General features: G+C 42.2%; 1 protein-coding gene across 1 annotated transcript; it reads left to right on the forward strand.

Moving 5' to 3' along the window:
* The first annotated feature begins 17,319 nt into the window (after positions 1–17,319).
* On the forward strand, positions 17,320–18,332 carry LOC135698621 (transmembrane protein 179). The gene is made up of 4 exons (XM_065218680.1): positions 17,320–17,516; positions 17,572–17,715; positions 17,768–17,929; positions 17,989–18,332. Exons 1-4 carry the CDS (start codon positions 17,407–17,409, stop codon positions 18,299–18,301), a joined length of 729 nt encoding a protein of 242 aa, XP_065074752.1. The 5' UTR covers positions 17,320–17,406; the 3' UTR covers positions 18,302–18,332.
* The last annotated feature ends 398 nt before the right edge of the window (positions 18,333–18,730 follow it).

Consider the following 18,730-nt stretch of genomic DNA (forward strand, 5'->3'; position numbering starts at 1 on the left):
ATTTTAAATTGGCTCACCACTTTAGTAGCCTATTGGTCCCAAGCAAACGATTAACGTACCCTATTCTAGTTGAAATTCTATTACTACACTATGTTTGTTTTGATTCGCTATGAAAGTTTGACAGATAACATCAGGGGTGTGTGGATTCATGCAGAACATGCAGGGGTGAGTGAAATAGCTTGGGACTGCTTGGGACCGTTGTTCTGGTACTGAGTGAGCCAAAAATAATAATGATTTTCTTCGGGACCCAGTGGTCTTAGAGTTACCTCTATGGTACAATCCAGTAGTAGTGGCATAGAGGTAACTCTAAGACAAGTAGGTCCCGAAGAAACGAGCTCAACTTTTTGGCTCACCTCTGGTACTATCTTCGGTCCCAAGCTTGTCGAATCACCCCTCGAAACATAGGAAAAACCAATAACCCCTCATTTTATCTGTCAAACTTTCATAGCCAATCAAAACAAACATTGCGTAGTACTAGAATTTCGACTAGAATAGGGTACGTTAATCGTTTGCTTGGGACCAATAGGCTACTAAAGTGGTGAGCCAATTTAAAATCGTTAGTTTCGTATTGATTGTTGGTAGTGGTGTTGCCATGTGGAACACTGAAAAATTGAAATTGCAGGTTAGTCACCAAAGTTTTCAAGCCGCTCCGTCGGTCACTTCGTTTGTGCTTTGCACATTGTCAAAGATGGTGGAGATCAACTGTCTTCTCTATGTATCCCGATCCGATGTGCGGTATAAGAGGTGAGGAGAAAGGAAACTAGTGGACTCTTTCGTTCTCGCGTCTTCTTACGCAGTAACAGACGTGACGTCACGTCTGCTGTTGCATAAGAACACCGTCAGAATGAAAGAGTCCACTAGTTTCCTTTGTCCTCACCTCTTATACCGCACATCGGATCTCGGCTACTACCGTCTGCTTTTCTCTAGATTACTGCCTACTATCCAGAGAACCAGAGAAGCTGGTGTTGGTCTGCTATCACCGATAGGCTATTGTGATATCCCGGGTCAGTGAGAGTATATGAGGCTACAAGTTTTACAGGTAATAGGGCGGTGCGAAAAGGATTTTTAATATAAATACTTTTAAGGGCATGTATCTAGTGGTAAGTTTACTTTTAAGCAATGGTATTTATACAAATTTAGAATTAAGAAATTGACCTAAACGAACTAACTAACACACCGGCCACCTTGAATTACATTTCAACATTTATTCTTCGTCTTCACTTGAGACTGCGTCAATGGTTGTACCAGCTGCACCTGTGGTGACCAGGATCGCCTGTTGGTCCTGTGGAGTTTGCCGGTGTGACTGAGGGACCTGCGCATGGACCTGGAAGGAGCGCTGGATCAACCTCGATTGGAAGGATACACAGCTTGGAAATGGCGCGTTTCGTCACGGTTCCGGATGGCAACCTGACAGAGGCTACGCGAACCATTCCATCTGCGCCCGGATGAATGTCTACCACTCGCCCCAGGGACCATTTCAGGACTGGGAGGGACTCTTCCTGAATCATGACCATCGACCCGACAGCCAGGTTGAGGGTTACGGATGACCACTTGTACCGTTGTTGTAGGGTTGTTAGGTACTCAGAAGTGCTGCGTGTGGCGTTGAGCTCGTTCCCACAAGCGTAGACGATTCTCAGGAAGGCTGGTGTAATCGGGGTCCGGCAAGGCATCCAGAGGCCGACCAATTAAGAAATGCCCTGGTGTTAGGGCTTGCAGATCATTTGGGTCACTGGAAAGCGGTGTGATGGGTCTGGAGTTGAGGCAGCTTTCGACTTGCGCTAGGATGGTGCTAAAGATTTCGCGTGGCAAGAAAGCGTTTCCAATGACTCGTCGTAGATGATGTTTCATCGACTTGACACAGGCTTCCCATAACCCGCCAAAATTGGGTGATTTGGCTGGGATGTAATGGAACTGGATCGATTGGGAGGTGGTATCGTTGGCCCTTGAGAGCGAAACAGATCGCGAAGTTCCCGTCCAGCGCCCACAAAATTAGTCGCATTGTCGCAATATATGTGCTGTGGCCGACCCCTCCTGGCTATGAAACGACGAAGGCTGCCGATGAATGCTGCTGTCGTTAGCTCCAGATCAGCGTTGCCAGATTGTTTTAAAGCTTATCGGTATCAAAGGTATTAAAAAATCAGTATTTATCGGTATTTACAATTTAATTAACTATATATTTTTGCCGTTTTTGAAAGCGAAAATTTTAACGATGGTGACGACTGGGACTTGAGGGGAATGGCTATGTTTAACAGCTTTCTCAGTCTTAAAACAGTCTTAATTTTTTTTTATTTAATTTTTAAAATTATCGTTGTCCTCAAAATTGAGAGAAAATAGTTTTTTTTTTCAATAAAATATCATTAAATGAAACCAAAATATGGAAAATCAGCCACAATAACGACTAAACTATTGACAACTACGACAAACAATATTTTCACTTGAAAAAGGCCACAACCCTTGGCCGAAATGTCCAGCAGATTACATCGTAGTTGTTGCAGTTTTTAAGACTGAGAGAGCCGTTAATCAAAGCAAAATTTTAGCTTTTGTACAATGATCGGAAAATTCCGGAAGAAAACTCCGGGAATGTTTGAATTAGCTTTTGAACGAAGCCAAACAAACATCCAAAGAAAGACAAAATAAGCTCTCCTGAATGAAGGTCGATGAAAGTTCTAAGACAAGTTAGAAAAACATCCGGGAAACTGCCAAGACACGAATTGAGAAACTTGTGGCAAATAATTAATTTCCAGGGAAAGCCAGAAGAAGCTCGGTAAAATCTTGCAGTAGAAGTCGAACAAACCTTTGGCTTTATGGTCAAACTTCCACAAGAAGGCGAAAGAAATTCCTGGGAGAATTAATTGAACTTCCTGGAGAAGACAAAAGAAACTTCCTACGGTAGATTGGAAGAAACATCTGAAGAAAGTCGGAAGCAACTCACGGAACAGTCGAAAGAAACAAGGACATAATTCCGGAAGAAATAGATTCCTGGGGGATGTTCTAATGATCCAGAAAATTTTCCTGATATTCATAAAACATCCCTGAAGACTCCGCAATTTCGCTGAAGTTTTCGGTACATTCCTAAAATGTACTTGGGAATATTCCATAATTCATCGAAAATCCTTAAAGTTCTTTTATTTTTCCTGAAATTAGGGCTGTTTTGGAGTTCTTTGGTCATCCTCGAAGCGCTCGGAATTTCCGATTATAATAAAACTACAGGAATATCTTTAATCATCTTTGAAGGTCTCTGGACTTTCTTGAAGATTACGAATTTTTTTAAGTGCTCTCACAATTTTCTTGAATTTATTGTAACATCAGCATTGAAGTTCTCTGATCTTCCCGAATTTTTTCAATTTTTTAAAATTATCGACACTGCCATATAAAGCAAAGAACTTCCCAAACAATGTTCTCACAATGTTCTAATGTTCACGTAACTTCCATTACGTTTCCTAAATTTGCATGAGCCCCTCAGGACATTGCTGAAGTTTTCGGAAATTGCCCGAGGTTCTCGGAACTCCTTTATAATTTCAGCAATTTAATTAATTAATTGATCTGTCCTGATGTTGTATGAGCTTCACTAATGTTCCTGAAAACCATTGATTTTCCCTGAAGTTCTTTGGCCTTGTGAAGTTATATGATGTTTCCTTAAGTTCACTGGAGTTAGCTGGACTTCTCTGAAATTCCCGGGTTTTCGAATTTTAACAGAAGTGAAACTGTCTTTAATTTATCGAAACTTACACAAAAATATGAACTTATCTGAAGTTACAGAACTTCTTAACTGTGCCTACAGCTAGTGTAGATCCGCAATAAAAATCTGATAGCATCCTTGAAGTTCCGGGAAAGTTGAAAAAACTAGCGGGAGAAGACGAAAGAATGATTCGAGCGAAGGGTGAAGAAGCTTCCAGGGTAAGGTGGAAGAAAACTACTGGGAAAGTTGGATGAAATCAATGTTTAAAATCTCGACTCCCTAGGAATTACCAGAAAGAGCTATCGACTATTTCTCGATTGATGAGTAGCCTAAAACAATGAGGAAATGCAAACATTAGTCGAAAGAGTTTCAATCATAAGGCATCTTTAGAGATGATTATTAAGAATTTTGAAAGCTTAAAAAATATGAGGTATTCGAAAGATACAAGTCTCTCACAAAAAAATTCTCCGAGCGCAAACAGGCAATAATAATTTTGATGATTAAAAAAACGGTATAAATCGGTATAAAATCTTAAAAATCGGTATTCTGAGGAACCTTATCTGTATATCGGTATCTAGTTTGGAAATCGGTATAAATACCGATAAATCGGTATATCTGGCAACGCTGCTCCAGATGCGATGCTTTTGTGGCCATGCAGACGAAAATAGCCACGTAGCTTTTAGTCGGTGCAGATCGAGGGCTTGGTCGTTGGAGATAGAATGCGCCAGCAAAGTCGACTCCAACGTTTTCAAAGGCGAAGGACTGGGTGACACGAACCGCTGGCAGCGCACAGTGGTTTGAATGCTCAATATCACGAACTTTTTTATTTGCGCCTTCAATGTCGGTTTTTTCACTATGATGTCTTTAAGAGAGTTTTTGTATAAAATAAGGCGCAAAGACTAGTGATAAGTTTTAGTTCGGAACTCCACCACAGGCGGCGCTGCAAAATCTAACTTTTTAGATTTACAAGATAGGTATGTGGTGTCTTCAGCAAAGTTGTAGATAATTTTACTTCAAAAATCTTTGCTCAACACACTAATCCTCTACATTCCTTAGTTTTTGAGATACGTAGCGTTTTATATGACTGTTCAACAAAATTTAGTTTTTTTCAGTTTTTATAATATATTTCAAAAACTATAGGTTTTAGAAGACTATAATGTTCCACAAATATTTGTATTTTATTAAAATACAAAACTTTGTTCAAAACGTCCAAAAGGTATTGATTACACAGGCTGAGTTATTCACAAATTTAGTAAAAAAAATTACATACTTTGTGCTCTCACAGACAAAAATCCGGCAAAATCCGGCAGGTGAATCTTGAATAGGATGAAAGCTTGTTCAAAAGTGATCTCAATTTCCATTGAAACATTTGTTCCTTTTAGTATCCTCGTTGATTATTTTGCATTTCAAAAAGGTCTTGACATCAGAGTAATTGCCATAATACTCATCACAGTAGTCTACTTGAAAGTTTTATATGATTTTGAGTTAGCTATTATTATAGTATAATTAAATGATTTATCGTATTACGTATTTATCGTATATACGTTATACATTACATACATATATAAATATTTCAAAAATATAAACAAAGTTTACACAATATTGTTATCAAAAACATTTTCATCTTTCTTTTCCACATCAAGCATGTATTTCGCATCGCTACAGAGGTCTTTAATCGGCTTGTCTCTAGATGCTCTAAGGATGCTGATGAGTGGATCAGACGATTCCAGGAGACGGTGCAGTAGATCTGTGTTTACTGCTGTTCTTGAAATTTTTCTAGTGTGGTCCGATCTATATCTATGAAAATAATAATTATTAACACTGATATTCTTTATCAAATTCATCGTACCGTTTGAGGTCCTTGTTACGGCTTTCTTGTGCTTCCTTAGATAGCTGTCCAATAGGTACAAGAAAATGTTGTATAACCCTCGATCCATGAATAAGCACCTTGTGGACCGTTACTGGCATGTAGTACCACGGATATTTTGATGTGAGCAGTCTAGCCGTCTCTAAACAGTACTTCTCAAACTTATGTACATGCACCTGCATCCCCGATGACATGACTGACAGTATTGCCCCACATCGTTTTATTAAAACTTCGTCGGGTCCAGTAATTTTAGGTGCTTTTTCAGAGTTTTGGAAAAATCTTCTAGCCGTGTTGCCATCGTTCGAGTTACCTGTCAAAAATGAATGCCGTATAAGACGTTATAAAGAAATAATTTTAATAATTTCATGATTTACCTGCTCCTCCAGAACGTGGTTTATCAACCAGTAGTCCCATTTCGACTTTAAATTTCTGCTGAATGAGTTTCTTTCTTTGTTTTACCGATTCTACTGCATCTCCACGAACTTGCCATTTTTAAACTTCAAGTTTGTACGATAGATGTAAGAAGTATTCGAAAAATCGTATCCAAACATGGAGTGTGCATAAACCATATTGGCACCGGTTATTGTCCACAGCTCTTGTTCTTACACGGCCAATCTCGTTCATTTGCTTGGGAGTTGCACCGCACAGATAGCAAGTTTGTGAGGATTTTGTTTCCGTTAGAGAATTTATAGCTTTGCCGTCGAGCATAGTTAATAGCATGTTGCAGGAAATTTTCAGCGTCCGCTCTTTTTTTTAATGACGATGGGTTGCATCTTGTCGATTTGGTTATCGATGTACTTCTTTTCGAGCAACGTAACTTCAGTCGTTTCAGAAACATACTGTATTCGCAGCGGTCGACAGTACCGAGTTGAGGAGGGACGTGTGTTCTGGAAAAAAATGTTCCCATTTGATTCCAGTTTGATCGGCACAATGGATGTAACAAACATATTTGCATCGGATTTAGTTCCGTCATCATCGCCAAATGCTTGCTTGTGTTCGCTTAATCCAGTTGTGCCATCAAATCCCCACTTAATCGTTAAAGACATTTTGTCCAATTCGTCATCACTAAACTTTTCCAGCATACACTCATTCGCATCAACAATCCTCATTGCCGTGTGCTCCAAGAGATCCTTTAGTTTCACTTCTGCAGATGTTTCCTAAACTACTAACCCTGTATTGGGATAACAGCACTTTTTAGCTTGCAGCACTTTGTAGTAGGACGGACACAAAGGCACATTCCGATCCAGAGCTCCATTACGAAGCTTTTCGTATTGGTCTTTTGATAAATTAAGATCCAATATTAACGCAAGAGCTTCCGACTCCGAATAGGGTACAAAGCCATTTTTGGATGATTGCATAGCTGAAGCCATTTTCACGGCTCTTGTCGGAGTTGTTTGCGTTGCCTGTTTAACAATGAACGCTGCATCTTCTTTACCATCCTCACGTAATTTCATTTGGGTTGCAAATGCAAGTTCATCTGTTGGGTAGTTAGACCGCATTGCAGATGTCTTGCGTCTCTTAACAACCTCGCTACTTTCTTCGAACACCAAAGATTTTCTTCCACGACGGGAAGATCCAGAAGTACAAGGGAAACGATCAACAACTTTCTGTGGTAGTTTGAAGGGGCTATCGAAATAACCACGACTGCTTTCAAGCATGGTCCGGTTGTGGTTTTCCCACAGTTTTCTTAAATATTTGCATGTCACCTTCACAAAATTATTGACTTCAGCTGCCACTTCTGGCATTGAAACATAATCAATGCCGTAACAATCAAAAACTTCTCTGGACACAACGTTTGATTTATCAATGTCGTTTCCCTTAAATTCTTTCCACAGTTTAAAAAGCTTTCGCCTGTCGATTTCAACTGAAATTTTATTTGATAACTTATAATTTAAACTATTTTTGAAATTGTCACAAACAAATGACTTCCATAGATAACTCATTTATAACATGAATTGGAAATTAACACTGAATACCTTATTAACTACATGGTTGCACTTACCTTCATTGTTGAAAGACATGCTTTTCTCACTTTTCGGATCTGCTACGGAAATGTTGAAAAATAACCTTCACTTCACTATAAAAGGATTATTTTCTAAGTAATATGCGTTTAATGCAGCAAAACCGCTCAATGAGTGATCAAACTTTGCTATATTATCACTGAGCCTACTTTGATTCAGTCTTTGACTGTATATAATAAGATTTGCGCGCTGTCACTGAACTACGGAACGGCCTTTTAAAAATACAAAACAATCAACGAGGATACTAAAAGGGACAAATGTTTCAATGGAAATTGAGATCACTTTTGAACAAGCTTTCATCCTATTCAAGATTCACCTGCCGGATTTTGCCGGATTTTTGTCTGTGAGGGCACAAAGTATGTAATTTTTTTTATTAAATTTGTGAATAACTCAGCCTGTATAATCAATACCTTTTGGACGTTTTGAACAAAGTTTTGTATTTTTATAAAATACAAATATTTGTGCAACATTATAGTCTTCTAAAACCTATAGTTTTTGAAATATATTATAAAAACTGAAAAAAACTAAATTTTGTTGAACAGTCATATAAAACGCTACGTATCTCAAAAACTAAGGAATGTAGAGGATTAGTGTGTTGAGCAAAGATTTTTGAAGTAAAATTATCTACAACTTTGCTGAAGACACCACATACCTATCTTGTAAATCTAAAAAGTTAGATTTTGCAGCGCCGCCTGTGGTGGAGTTCCGAACTAAAACTTATCACTAGTCTTTGCGCCTTATTTTATACAAAAACTCTCTTAAAAACATCATAGTAAAAAAACCGACATTGAAGGCGCAAATAAAAAAGTTCGTGATATTGAGCATTCAAACCACTGTGCAGCGATCCCATCAGCTGCACGAGATTGCGGGGCCGTGCCTTCACGCATGTGACACACGCATGTACTATACATCTCAAACGAGGTTCCTGCCGCTCAACGGCCAGAATTGTTGACGAATGACTGCCAGCAAGAGTTGTGGGCCACAATGTAGCTGCTGCCGGTGGAAAGAATCAGCAATCAACCAGGTAAGCGGATGCTTGTAACGGTAGTGCGAAAGGGTTTTTTCCATCACTAGCGACTCCGGCGTGTTCGAGCCGGCCACCAACTCGAATAAGACCAGCACGGATCTCCGGATTGAGGTAGCGTAGCTTTGACGAGTGCGAGACGGTTCTTTCGGCCTGAAGAGCGGCAATTTCGGACGGAAAGTTTTCCTGTTGGATCACACGAAGCACTCCGAGCAGAGTTTGATTTTGCTCTTCTACGGTGATCGGACCGTACTGATAGGTTTTCGCAGGAGGTATGGTTGGCTGATTGCGCCGGTCTGCAAGGCTGCGACAGTTATTAGCAAAGCGCATGCATAGTGCACCAATCCGTAGAAAAACGGGAAATGACGAAAAACGAGTTATGATATGGCTTACTTGCGATTCCGTGATAGGAAGCGCTATTCCTCTTTTTGCTTCAAGGTCCTTTTCCTTCAGTCGGCCGAGATCTTCTGGTGGTTGCGGCCAAGGGAGGTTAGGAGCACCGAGCCACAGTAGTCCATTCCACCAAAGTGAATCGTCCAAAAGTTTACTCACATCCATGCCCCTTAAGATGATATCAGCGGGATTTTCTTCGCCGGGCACATGGTTCCAGGTGCAGTTGATTGTCAACTCCTGAATTTCAGCGACACGGTTCTACCCGACTACCCGACAACCAGTGAAGCACAATTGTGGAATCGGTCCACAGAAATATGCCTTCTTTGATTCCAATGCTGGTGCAGACGGAAAGAAGCAACCGGGATAAGAGCAGCGCTGCACATAGTTCCAATCGTGCTATGGATTTGTTGTTTAGTGGAGCGACTCGTGATTTAGCTGCCAAAAGCCGAATGGTGACGTATCCATCCACTGCGATCGTTCGTAGATACAGGCATGCTCCATAGGCGTGCTCCAATGCATCGCTGAACCCGTGAATTTCAAAAACGGAAGGGCGACGCAGCGACTGAACATGCCGAGGAAATCGAAAAGCTTGCAATCGGCTGAAGTGATTCTGATACCCTTCCCATTCGGTTGCGAATGCCTTAGGCAGCGGATGATCCCAGTTGTAGTCCAGCTTCCATAGCGTTTGGAGGATGATTTTGGCCTTCACGACGGCTGGACCAAGCAGTCCTAAAGGATCGAAGCAACTGGATGTCTGTGACAGAATGATTCGCTTCGTGTATTGCTCACACTTGGAGAATTTCGGCATCTTGTAGAGGAGCGAATCAGTTGCCGGCTCCCACAGAAGCCCAAGGGCCTTGATAGGAGCTTCGGAGTCAAACTCAATGAGCGATTTTGTCTCTCGACACTCTTCTGGAATTTCGTTAATTTGCGGAGTTGCATCCCAGCACTCTCGAATATTCCGAGAAGTTGGGAGCAGAGTTGCTTGAGCTTCTCTAGATCGTCGCATCCCGTGAGTAGATCATCCATATACATATCCTTGCGGATAACCACCGCCGCCAAAGGAAATCGATGCTGTTCATCCTCCGCGAGCTGCTGCAGGACACGTGTAGCGAGAAATGGAGCAGAACTGGTACCGTATGTAACGGTCAGGAGTTGAAACACCTTCACCGGCTCCGCGCTGTTCTTTCGCCAGTAAATCCGTAAAAGTCGTTGGTCGAGAGGATGCTTGAGGATCTGGCGATACATTTGCAGAGATCACCCATGATGACAAAAGCTGGCATCCGAAAACGGAGAACGATTGCGTTGATCGTGTCCTGGATAGTTGGACCAGTCAGAAGGACGTCATTCAACGATAATCCAGAGCAGCTCTTGCAGGAAGCATCAAAAACAATGCGGAGCTTCGTGGTCGTGCTGTCAGGGCGAAGAATGGCGTGATGCGGTAGGTAGAACTGCGGAACATCGTCGTTTTCTGCTGCCAATTCTTCCTGTGGTATCTCCCGCATATGGCCCAAACGCAAATATTCGTTGATGAACTCTTCGTATTGAGCACGTAGTGTGGGGTTCGCGTTCAGTTTCCGCTCGAGAGCGAGAAACCGACGCATTGCGTCGTGTTTGTTGTTCTGAAGACGAAGCAGGAGTTCTTCTTTCACCGGAAGACGAACTTGATATCGACCCTCTTCGTTGCGAAATACGTTGGCTACGAAGTGACGCTCACATTCCTTCTCTGTTGGAGACCAGCAATTAGTCGGCGAACACTGTTCCAAGTCCCAAAAGCGTGCCACCAACTGTTCAAGTTTTTGGTTTTGGGTGAGAAAACAGCTTTGGATTGGCGAAGCAGATTGATTAGAGCATTCACCGGAGACAATCCTGCCGAGGATAGTGCTTTGAAGGAGGGGTAAGCGTTCACCGAGAGTTATCCTACCGTAACGCAATAGCTCAAAGAAATTTCCGGCACCCAGGAGCGCATCCACCGGTCCTGGAGTAGAGAATGTAGGATCGGCCAACGTTATCCAATTGGGAATCTCCCAATCTACCGTCGTAATCGTGTGTACCGGTTGGTTACAAGAAATAGTCTTCAATACGAGAAATTTCAGCTTCTTTTCGAACGCTGAAATCCGAGACGAGATTGTAGTTTCAACTGCCTTCGTAATCGGAGTAACAAGCTGCCCCACGCCACCAAGGTTGACGTGTTCTGGAGAAACTTGTAAATTTAGACGTTGATGAAGGGACTCTGTCATCAAATTGAATTGCGAACAGCAATCCAAGAGAACCCTAGCAACGACCCGAGCTCCACAGTTGTCCTCAAAGTTGACCAGCGCCGTGCACAGTAGAACTGTTTCGATGGGAAGCTTCGCCGAGTGTGCCACCAGCGCCGCAGGTAGGTTCGATTGTGGCTGAGACGAAGTGGACAGGGGTGTTTGACTGGTACTAATGCAGACTGATGGACGGATACAAGAGTTGAGGTAGAGTTTGATTCACTAGGGCCAGGTGTAGGATGGTTCAAAGCGGAATCAGGTGGACAGGTGGAGGCAGGCGAAGATTGTTGACTGCTGTTGGTGTTGGACGACAATGCTGAACAATTCGACTCCAACGGTTGCAGATGGATGAGCGTATGATGACGTTTCTTGCATTTTCTGCAGCCATCCGAAGAGCAATCTTTGCAACCATGCGAAGTGGTTTTCATGCAATTCAAGCACAGGTGATGCTGTTTCACAAAATCGAATCGTTGTCTTGGAGATAGTTTGCGAAACTTGAAGCACTGGTACAGAAAATGATCGCTTCCGCACTGCAAACACTTGCGACCGCCTGTTGTTTCCCCAGACGACGATTGAGCAACATGCAACGTTGAATGCTTCGGTAAAGACTTTACCTTGACTTCGCGGGAACGACCAAGATTGGGGGCGAGAGCTTGAAGAACGCGAGCATGACCTTGCAGAAACATTACCATATCCGAATATTTTGGCATCTGGTTGTTCTGCGGCTCTTCCTTCGCAATCACATTGCGAACAATATGGTTTTCCCATTTACGGAGTGTGTTTTGGTCTAAGCGGAGGCTGAGCTGATAGACGAGAATCGTACTCCAGGTGTCCGTTGGTTCCCCAAGCTTTTTGAGGATGGCGATGTTCCGATCGAAGCGGTTGACAAGGTTCAGCAGTCCCTCTGCCGATTCTTGTTTCATCGGAGGAGTGTCGAAGAGCTCCGCGAGATGACATTTTACCAGTATCCGCTTGTTGTCGTACCGGTTGACTAAACGCTTCCAGGCTTCAGCGTAATTTTCGTCACTGATGGGAATTTCCGCAATTAGACCCGCTGCTTCACCTCATAGTATACTCTTCAGGTACTGGAATTTCTCCGAAGAACTCAATTCGCCAGACGAATGAACAGCAGCGTTGTACAAATCGTGAAATGAACGCCATCCGAGAGGATTTCCTGAAAATTCTGGAAGCTTCAATTCGGGGTACTTGATATGGTTGGTGAGGGGAGTATTTCTCCGAGACGTCGACGGAACATTAAGCGGCTTCCGTTCCAACAAACGAGCCAACTGCGCCTTCAGCTCGTAGTACTGAGCTTCAAACCTGAACAGCTGCGTCTCGTACTCGACTGCTGGTTCCGAGGACGGCAGTAACTGGAGCTGAATGATCACCTCAACGTACTGATTGTAGAAGCACTCCAATTTTTCCAACCTGACCTGTACCTGACCCGCATGCAAATTAGCATCGTACGATTCGAGAAAAGTTTCGATCGCAGCCACCGAAGAGATGAGGTAGTTTCCTCGGACATCGTACTCCAACCTCTTGGCCTCCATTGCTTCTTTCGACATGGCCATACCTCAAGTGACCACCAATCGACACCGACACACCACAAAATATCAACGGAATACAAAAGGAACGAACCCACCATGGTATTTGAGAGCGATGAAAATATTATCGAAATGCCGACGGCACTACTCGGGGGTTTCCTTGCGACGATGTGCAGAGTTTTCGCCGGTTTACACCAACTGATGACTCTCCCTAATAAAAAATAACCATAAACGAACGATAACCCAAATCATTGAACTATTCCACAAATGGTTTGGATGATACCCAGAACACGTCGTTAAGCAAATTAACCATACAATTTTTATTAGGGCTGCTATCGCTGGCTCGATCAACAGCTATTATCTTCGGCTCGTTAGCCCTTTTCACCGCAGTTAGGTCTTCGCCAATAGTTGGCCACGTGATCAATCACCAGGATTAAATATTCTTCGCCACGCGGTGGTAATTAATCACGGCACTTATTGCACATAGCAAGAAAAAATCGCTCTCCAGATAGTTCGGAGAATTTTCACAATGCCACAATCGAACTTTCAATTTTTTCGCGATTGTTCACAATCAGTACACAATCGCCCAAGGCGAACAAATTCACTGGTGCGTTCTTGGCGCTTTAACAACCGTTTTACAGCGCTCAATTTTCTGAACCACAAAGCCCGTTTGGCTTCTTTGTGCTTCACTATTACCGGCGAACTATTGTTCCATTTACTGGTCACAGGCCAGCCGCAAAATGGCTTTTCTCAGCGTCACTTTGGCACTAGCACTTTGGTCCAGTATCCGGCTCGAAGGACCATGTTCGATACGAGAAATGAAGAAACTCGCGGACACTCGCGGGAAACTCGCGACTGCGCCGACACGGCAATCTTGTGGGCACCAAGAGAATGCAAACGGACCGAGTCTTTCTTCCACCGAATAAAAGCCTTCTATACTTCGTAACGATATTGTACGACCTATATTGTACGACCGATAGCAACGTGTGTACGTCCAGATCGGTGACCGGGTGGAGATCAACTGTCTTCTCTATGTATCCCGATCCGATGTGCGGTATAAGAGGTGAGGAGAAAGGAAACTAGTGGACTCTTTCGTTCTCGCGTCTTCTTACGCAGTAACAGACGTGACGTCACGTCTGCTGTTGCATAAGAACACCGTCAGAATGAAAGAGTCCACTAGTTTCCTTTGTCCTCACCTCTTATACCGCACATCGGATCTCGGCTACTACCGTCTGCTTTTCTCTAGATTACTGCCTACTATCCAGAGAACCAGAGAAGCTGGTGTTGGTCTGCTATCACCGATAGGCTATTGTGATATCCCGGGTCAGTGAGAGTATATGAGGCTACAAGTTTTACAGGTAATAGGGCGGTGCGAAAAGGATTTTTAATATAAATACTTTTAAGGGCATGTATCTAGTGATGAGTTTACTTTTAAGCAATGGTATTTATACAAATTTAGAATTAAGAAATTGACCTAAACGAACTAACTAACAGCAGGTTAGTCACCAAAGTTTTCAAGCCGCTCCGCCTGTCACTTCGTTTGTGCTTTGCACACTGTCAAAGATCATATTGCACACAAAATGAACTATGTTCAAATCAAAACAAAAATACTAGTCCTTCTGGTGGCTGATGGCACAAGCTTCTAAGAAAATTCTATTATGTAATAGCACAAACGAAGTGACAGACGGAGCGGCTCGAAAACTTTGGTGACTAACCTTCTATTGCAATTTTTCAGTGTACCACATGGCAACACCACTACTACTGGATTGTACCACATGGCAACACTACTACTGGATTGAACTAGCATTTTCACCAAATGTACTAGAATGTTTTGGTTCTATCTCTTTCACTCTACTCAAAACTGAAATGCATAAAAAAATGACAAAATGAAACGCACTCTTTGCACACTGTCAAAGAATCATTGTACACAAAATCAACTTTGTTCAAATCAAAACAAAAAAAACTAACCCATCTGGTGGATGATGGCACAAGCTTCCAAGAAAATTCTATTACAGTGAACCACATTATTTAAATGGATTTCTTCACCAGTAAGTCGTCTGTCACTTCGTTTGTGGTAATAGCAGGTTCGTCACCAAATTTTTCGAGCCGCTCCGTCTGCAACTTTGTTTGTGCTTGTGTGGCATACACGAAACGAAAATCAATTATGTTATTCATGTGTTTTACTTATACCACAGTCAAACAGACATAACACTCGAAAGTTGTTCATCGAATAAGCATTTAACGGACAATTTAAAAGTATCGTAGTTGGTAGTACCGCTACCTGTGGCGCGCATAGTCAATTCCCTTGCGTTTGACGTTTACACACTACCGCCATCTGTTCAGCGTAGTGGCCACCACAGTTTGCTCAACAGGGCGGTAATGTTTTAGCGACGACGTTTTACAGTGAGAAATATTCAATGCGGTATGTCTGTTAGTCTGTGCTTATACATTTTTGCCAAAACATCAGCCTTATAGCTTATACATTCCATAAGACACACCACATAGGTCCTATAAGAATGCATAAAAGGTATGTGTGACCGCTTATACATTTCATTTGACACATGATCTTCATTAAGGGGGTATTCCCAATCTTTTGCCTTTTTTCGGCCTGTTTTTCAATTAATTTTTTTTCAAGGAAAATGAATAGTAATGCGCCTAACTCTTTGGGATTCTTGTTTATTGAACATTAAAGTTTACAAATAAATTTTTTTCGACATAAAAAAAGACATTATTGACGTCACAAAATGGTGGCAAACAGACCCCTGTTCGCCGCAAACGCCTGGACGGGCGAAGACTTTTCTCTGGAACGGCTTCATCTGAAACAGATTTCGTGATGAAATTATAATCTGCATAAGATTCTCTGGAGCTTCTCCCGTTGGCAGCAAAAAATCTTGCAAATTAACAAAATGGCGGCCATATGAAAAAACAGGCGATTTTTAGCCCGCTTTTTTGCAGCTTTAATGTGCTTCAAACAATGTTAAATGTTAATATTTTTGGCTGAAAGTGGGAGAAGCTCCAAAAAATTTAATAAGGAACAAAATGCGCAAAGATTCAAGTCAATATCTCTTAATTAATTAAGAGATTAGATGTTTAAAGCTTTGACTTTAGTTAAAACCATTTGGGGGTTCTTACCATTAGTCAGCTATGCCTGGACACCGAATTCGCTGATCGGAAAACGGCTTGGGGGGATGAAAGTATATAGTCTAAAGTACAAAAAAACGTGAAAAACAAAAATTTGATTTTTTGAAAAAAAAGATCGGGAATACCCCCTTAACTTTTTGCAAGGCGTCTGCTTGACTTATACATTTTATGAATAATCAGCAATAGAAATTTACCAAAAGGTTTAAGGCGATTTCTATCCGTGTAGGAATAATCGATTAGCTGTGAATTGACATAACCCAGATATGTTTGTGGCAACATGCCGTGTTATAAATATCGATAGGCGCATCCAACTTTTGAGAATGTTCAAAGAATTTGGTAACGTTGGTTTCAAGTGGGTAGTAAATTTCATTAGAAATCATTATGATCACTGATATATGATCTTGGTAAAATCTGTTACTACGAAAGCTTTGAGTGTATTCGCAGATCCGGCAGTTATTGAAAATCCAAACATTCAAAGACTGCTATAAAACCCAAAACACGTTATTTCCCTAATGTGATGTGATGTGATTAGAAGCCACCACGTACGGTTCCTCTTAATGGCAAGGTCAAACTATGCAACCCTGCAATCTTTACTGTTCCGTTGTGTGAAGGGCCAAAAACGGAGGTGTGGACCTGTAAGCTGATGCACTTACACGATATCCACTGTAGGAATAGAGAATCTCCTTCCAACGGAACGCTCTTATAAGACGGAAATCTTAATGTGTATTGCATTCTATGTATGTCCAAAGCACGTTATTTCCCTTATACACAAATACCATAAACGAACGATAAGCCAAATTGTCGAACTTTTCCTCAAATTGTTTGGATGATACCCCAAAACACGTCGTGAAACAAAATAACACTACAAATTTTATTAGGGTTGGCATGTGGAAAACTCGACAGTGAGCATGCATAAGGGCGTATACGCGATGATCGATTCTCTTCATCGATTTTCTCTTTGCATTGCTACAGCTAAGCAAAACAATTTTCTAGAATTTGATCAATGCAGAGTTGTAACAGGTTGTATTGGCTATCAAAAGCAACAGCAAACGCCCCGAGAAACGTTAAATCTAGCGAGTTATTAGCAAAAGAGAAAATCGACGAAGAGAATCGATCATCGCGTGTACGCCCTTATGAATGCTCATTGTAGAACTGCTTTTTTTATTATTATTTCGAGAAACTTCAGAAAGTGAGAACAAAACTTGCTAAAACAGTTTCTCTCGTGTTAAAGAAAACGGAAAACTGCCAACCCTTCATCCGGTAAGTGGTACAGTAAAGGCCGAAAACTTGAGACTCCTCCCATATAGCTAAATTGACACAGGACGAGACAGCTGTCATCAACTATCAGTGTCATTTCGTAAACAAAACATAAAAGTCTCGCAAAAAACAGCTAAAAATATTCTGCCGTTTTGTTCTTTGTAAAAAATTGTCGTTCATCAACAAAACCTGTAGTGCCCGACCGAAAACGAGTCTCGCCCAATGGCTCTGTCCAATGTGCTCATCCTTAGCCAGGTGGCCGGCCATGTCATCGGCCTGATCCTGTCGCTGTGTATGTTCATCCCCCTGTCGGTCCATGTCCATTCGTTCAAGTAAGTCGCAATAAAAATGTTAATTTGAGCCGCCTGAAACGGGACTTTTCCACAGTGGCCACTGTTTGCTCTTTGCCACCGGAACGTGGCAGGAGAAGGATGGACTGTTCGACGTGAGGTGGGCCTCGGAGGCTTACTGCAACTACCCGATCCTGGTGGGAGTGGCCCTGTTCATCATCTCCGGATTGCAGATCTATCGGTGAGTTTGTTGCTGTAAGCGAAAGTTTCTGGATTAACTGGAACCGTTTCAGCTTGGCCATTCTGGTGTACCGTGAGCTGGAGAGTTCCTTCCTGGCGCTGTTCTTCGATGTGGTTTTCAGTGTTAGTCTGTGTGCAATGACGGTCATTGCTGCGATTATCATCACGCTTGGGTTCATGACCTGGTGCGGAGATATGACCGAACGTTTCCCCTCGTAAGTGGAGCTTGCGGTTGTTGTGGAAGTTGATGCTTAATTCTTAAATTTTTTTACAGTTGCGAGGTGGCCGACGGCCAGAACATCACCACCGTCGAGCTGAATATTCAAACGTCCGGGTTTTACATTGAAATGGGCACGGCCCAGTTCGGGGCCTGGGCATCGTTTGCCACTTGGGTGGGTCTGTCGGTGTTTGCCCTGCTGAAGCTTATCAACAATCACCAGTTGCGCAACATGAAGGTCTCGATGTACATCGAGCGGCAGCGGCTAGTCAACGAGGATGTGTACAGGGGAACGACCTCGGAGCTACCGAGCGGAGCAGGGGCGGCGGACTTGATGGCTGGTTCTCCCGGAGAGAACCAGCTGGATTGAGCGTGTGCTACAATTAAGTATTCGAATCAATTATTAACATTATCACTTTACCAGATAACAATGCAGTTGTGCTTGATTGTGGGAAAACTATAGTGGAGATTCCAAAAATGTGATTTGTCAGACAAGTGATTGGATAATCGTCATTCGATTCCATATTTTAGTAACTTAATGTAGTGTTTCACAGGGGGAAAATGCCGAACAAAATTTATACTTTCTGATTGTTTATTTTGCATTGCTGTAATGAGTTGACCTATTCATTCTACACCATAATATTATTCTACAAAATATTTAGTAATCCTTGCGTAAAGCATCCATTCAATTATGATAAAGGAACGGAAATATATGAAAAAAAAAGGAACTTACTCATCAAATTCTATTGTTGAAATTGAAAGCCTTAGACAAATGACAGACTGACTGACTGAGCCGGCA

Source organism: Ochlerotatus camptorhynchus, unplaced genomic scaffold (assembly GCF_037179485.1).
Source record: "Ochlerotatus camptorhynchus isolate MF236.1 unplaced genomic scaffold, CSIRO-AGI_Acam_v1.1 ptg000091l, whole genome shotgun sequence".
Taxonomy (NCBI): domain Eukaryota; kingdom Metazoa; phylum Arthropoda; class Insecta; order Diptera; family Culicidae; genus Ochlerotatus; species Ochlerotatus camptorhynchus.

Coding starts and splice junctions, on each gene's coding strand:
- LOC135698621 (XM_065218680.1), top strand. CDS start 17,407: ATGGCTCTGTCCAATGTGCTCATCCTTAGCCAGGTGGCCGGCCATGTC. Junction 17,716..17,767: donor TCCGGATTGCAGATCTATCG/GTGAGTTTGTTG, acceptor GAACCGTTTCAG/CTTGGCCATTCTGGTGTACC. Junction 17,930..17,988: donor ATGACCGAACGTTTCCCCTC/GTAAGTGGAGCT, acceptor ATTTTTTTACAG/TTGCGAGGTGGCCGACGGCC.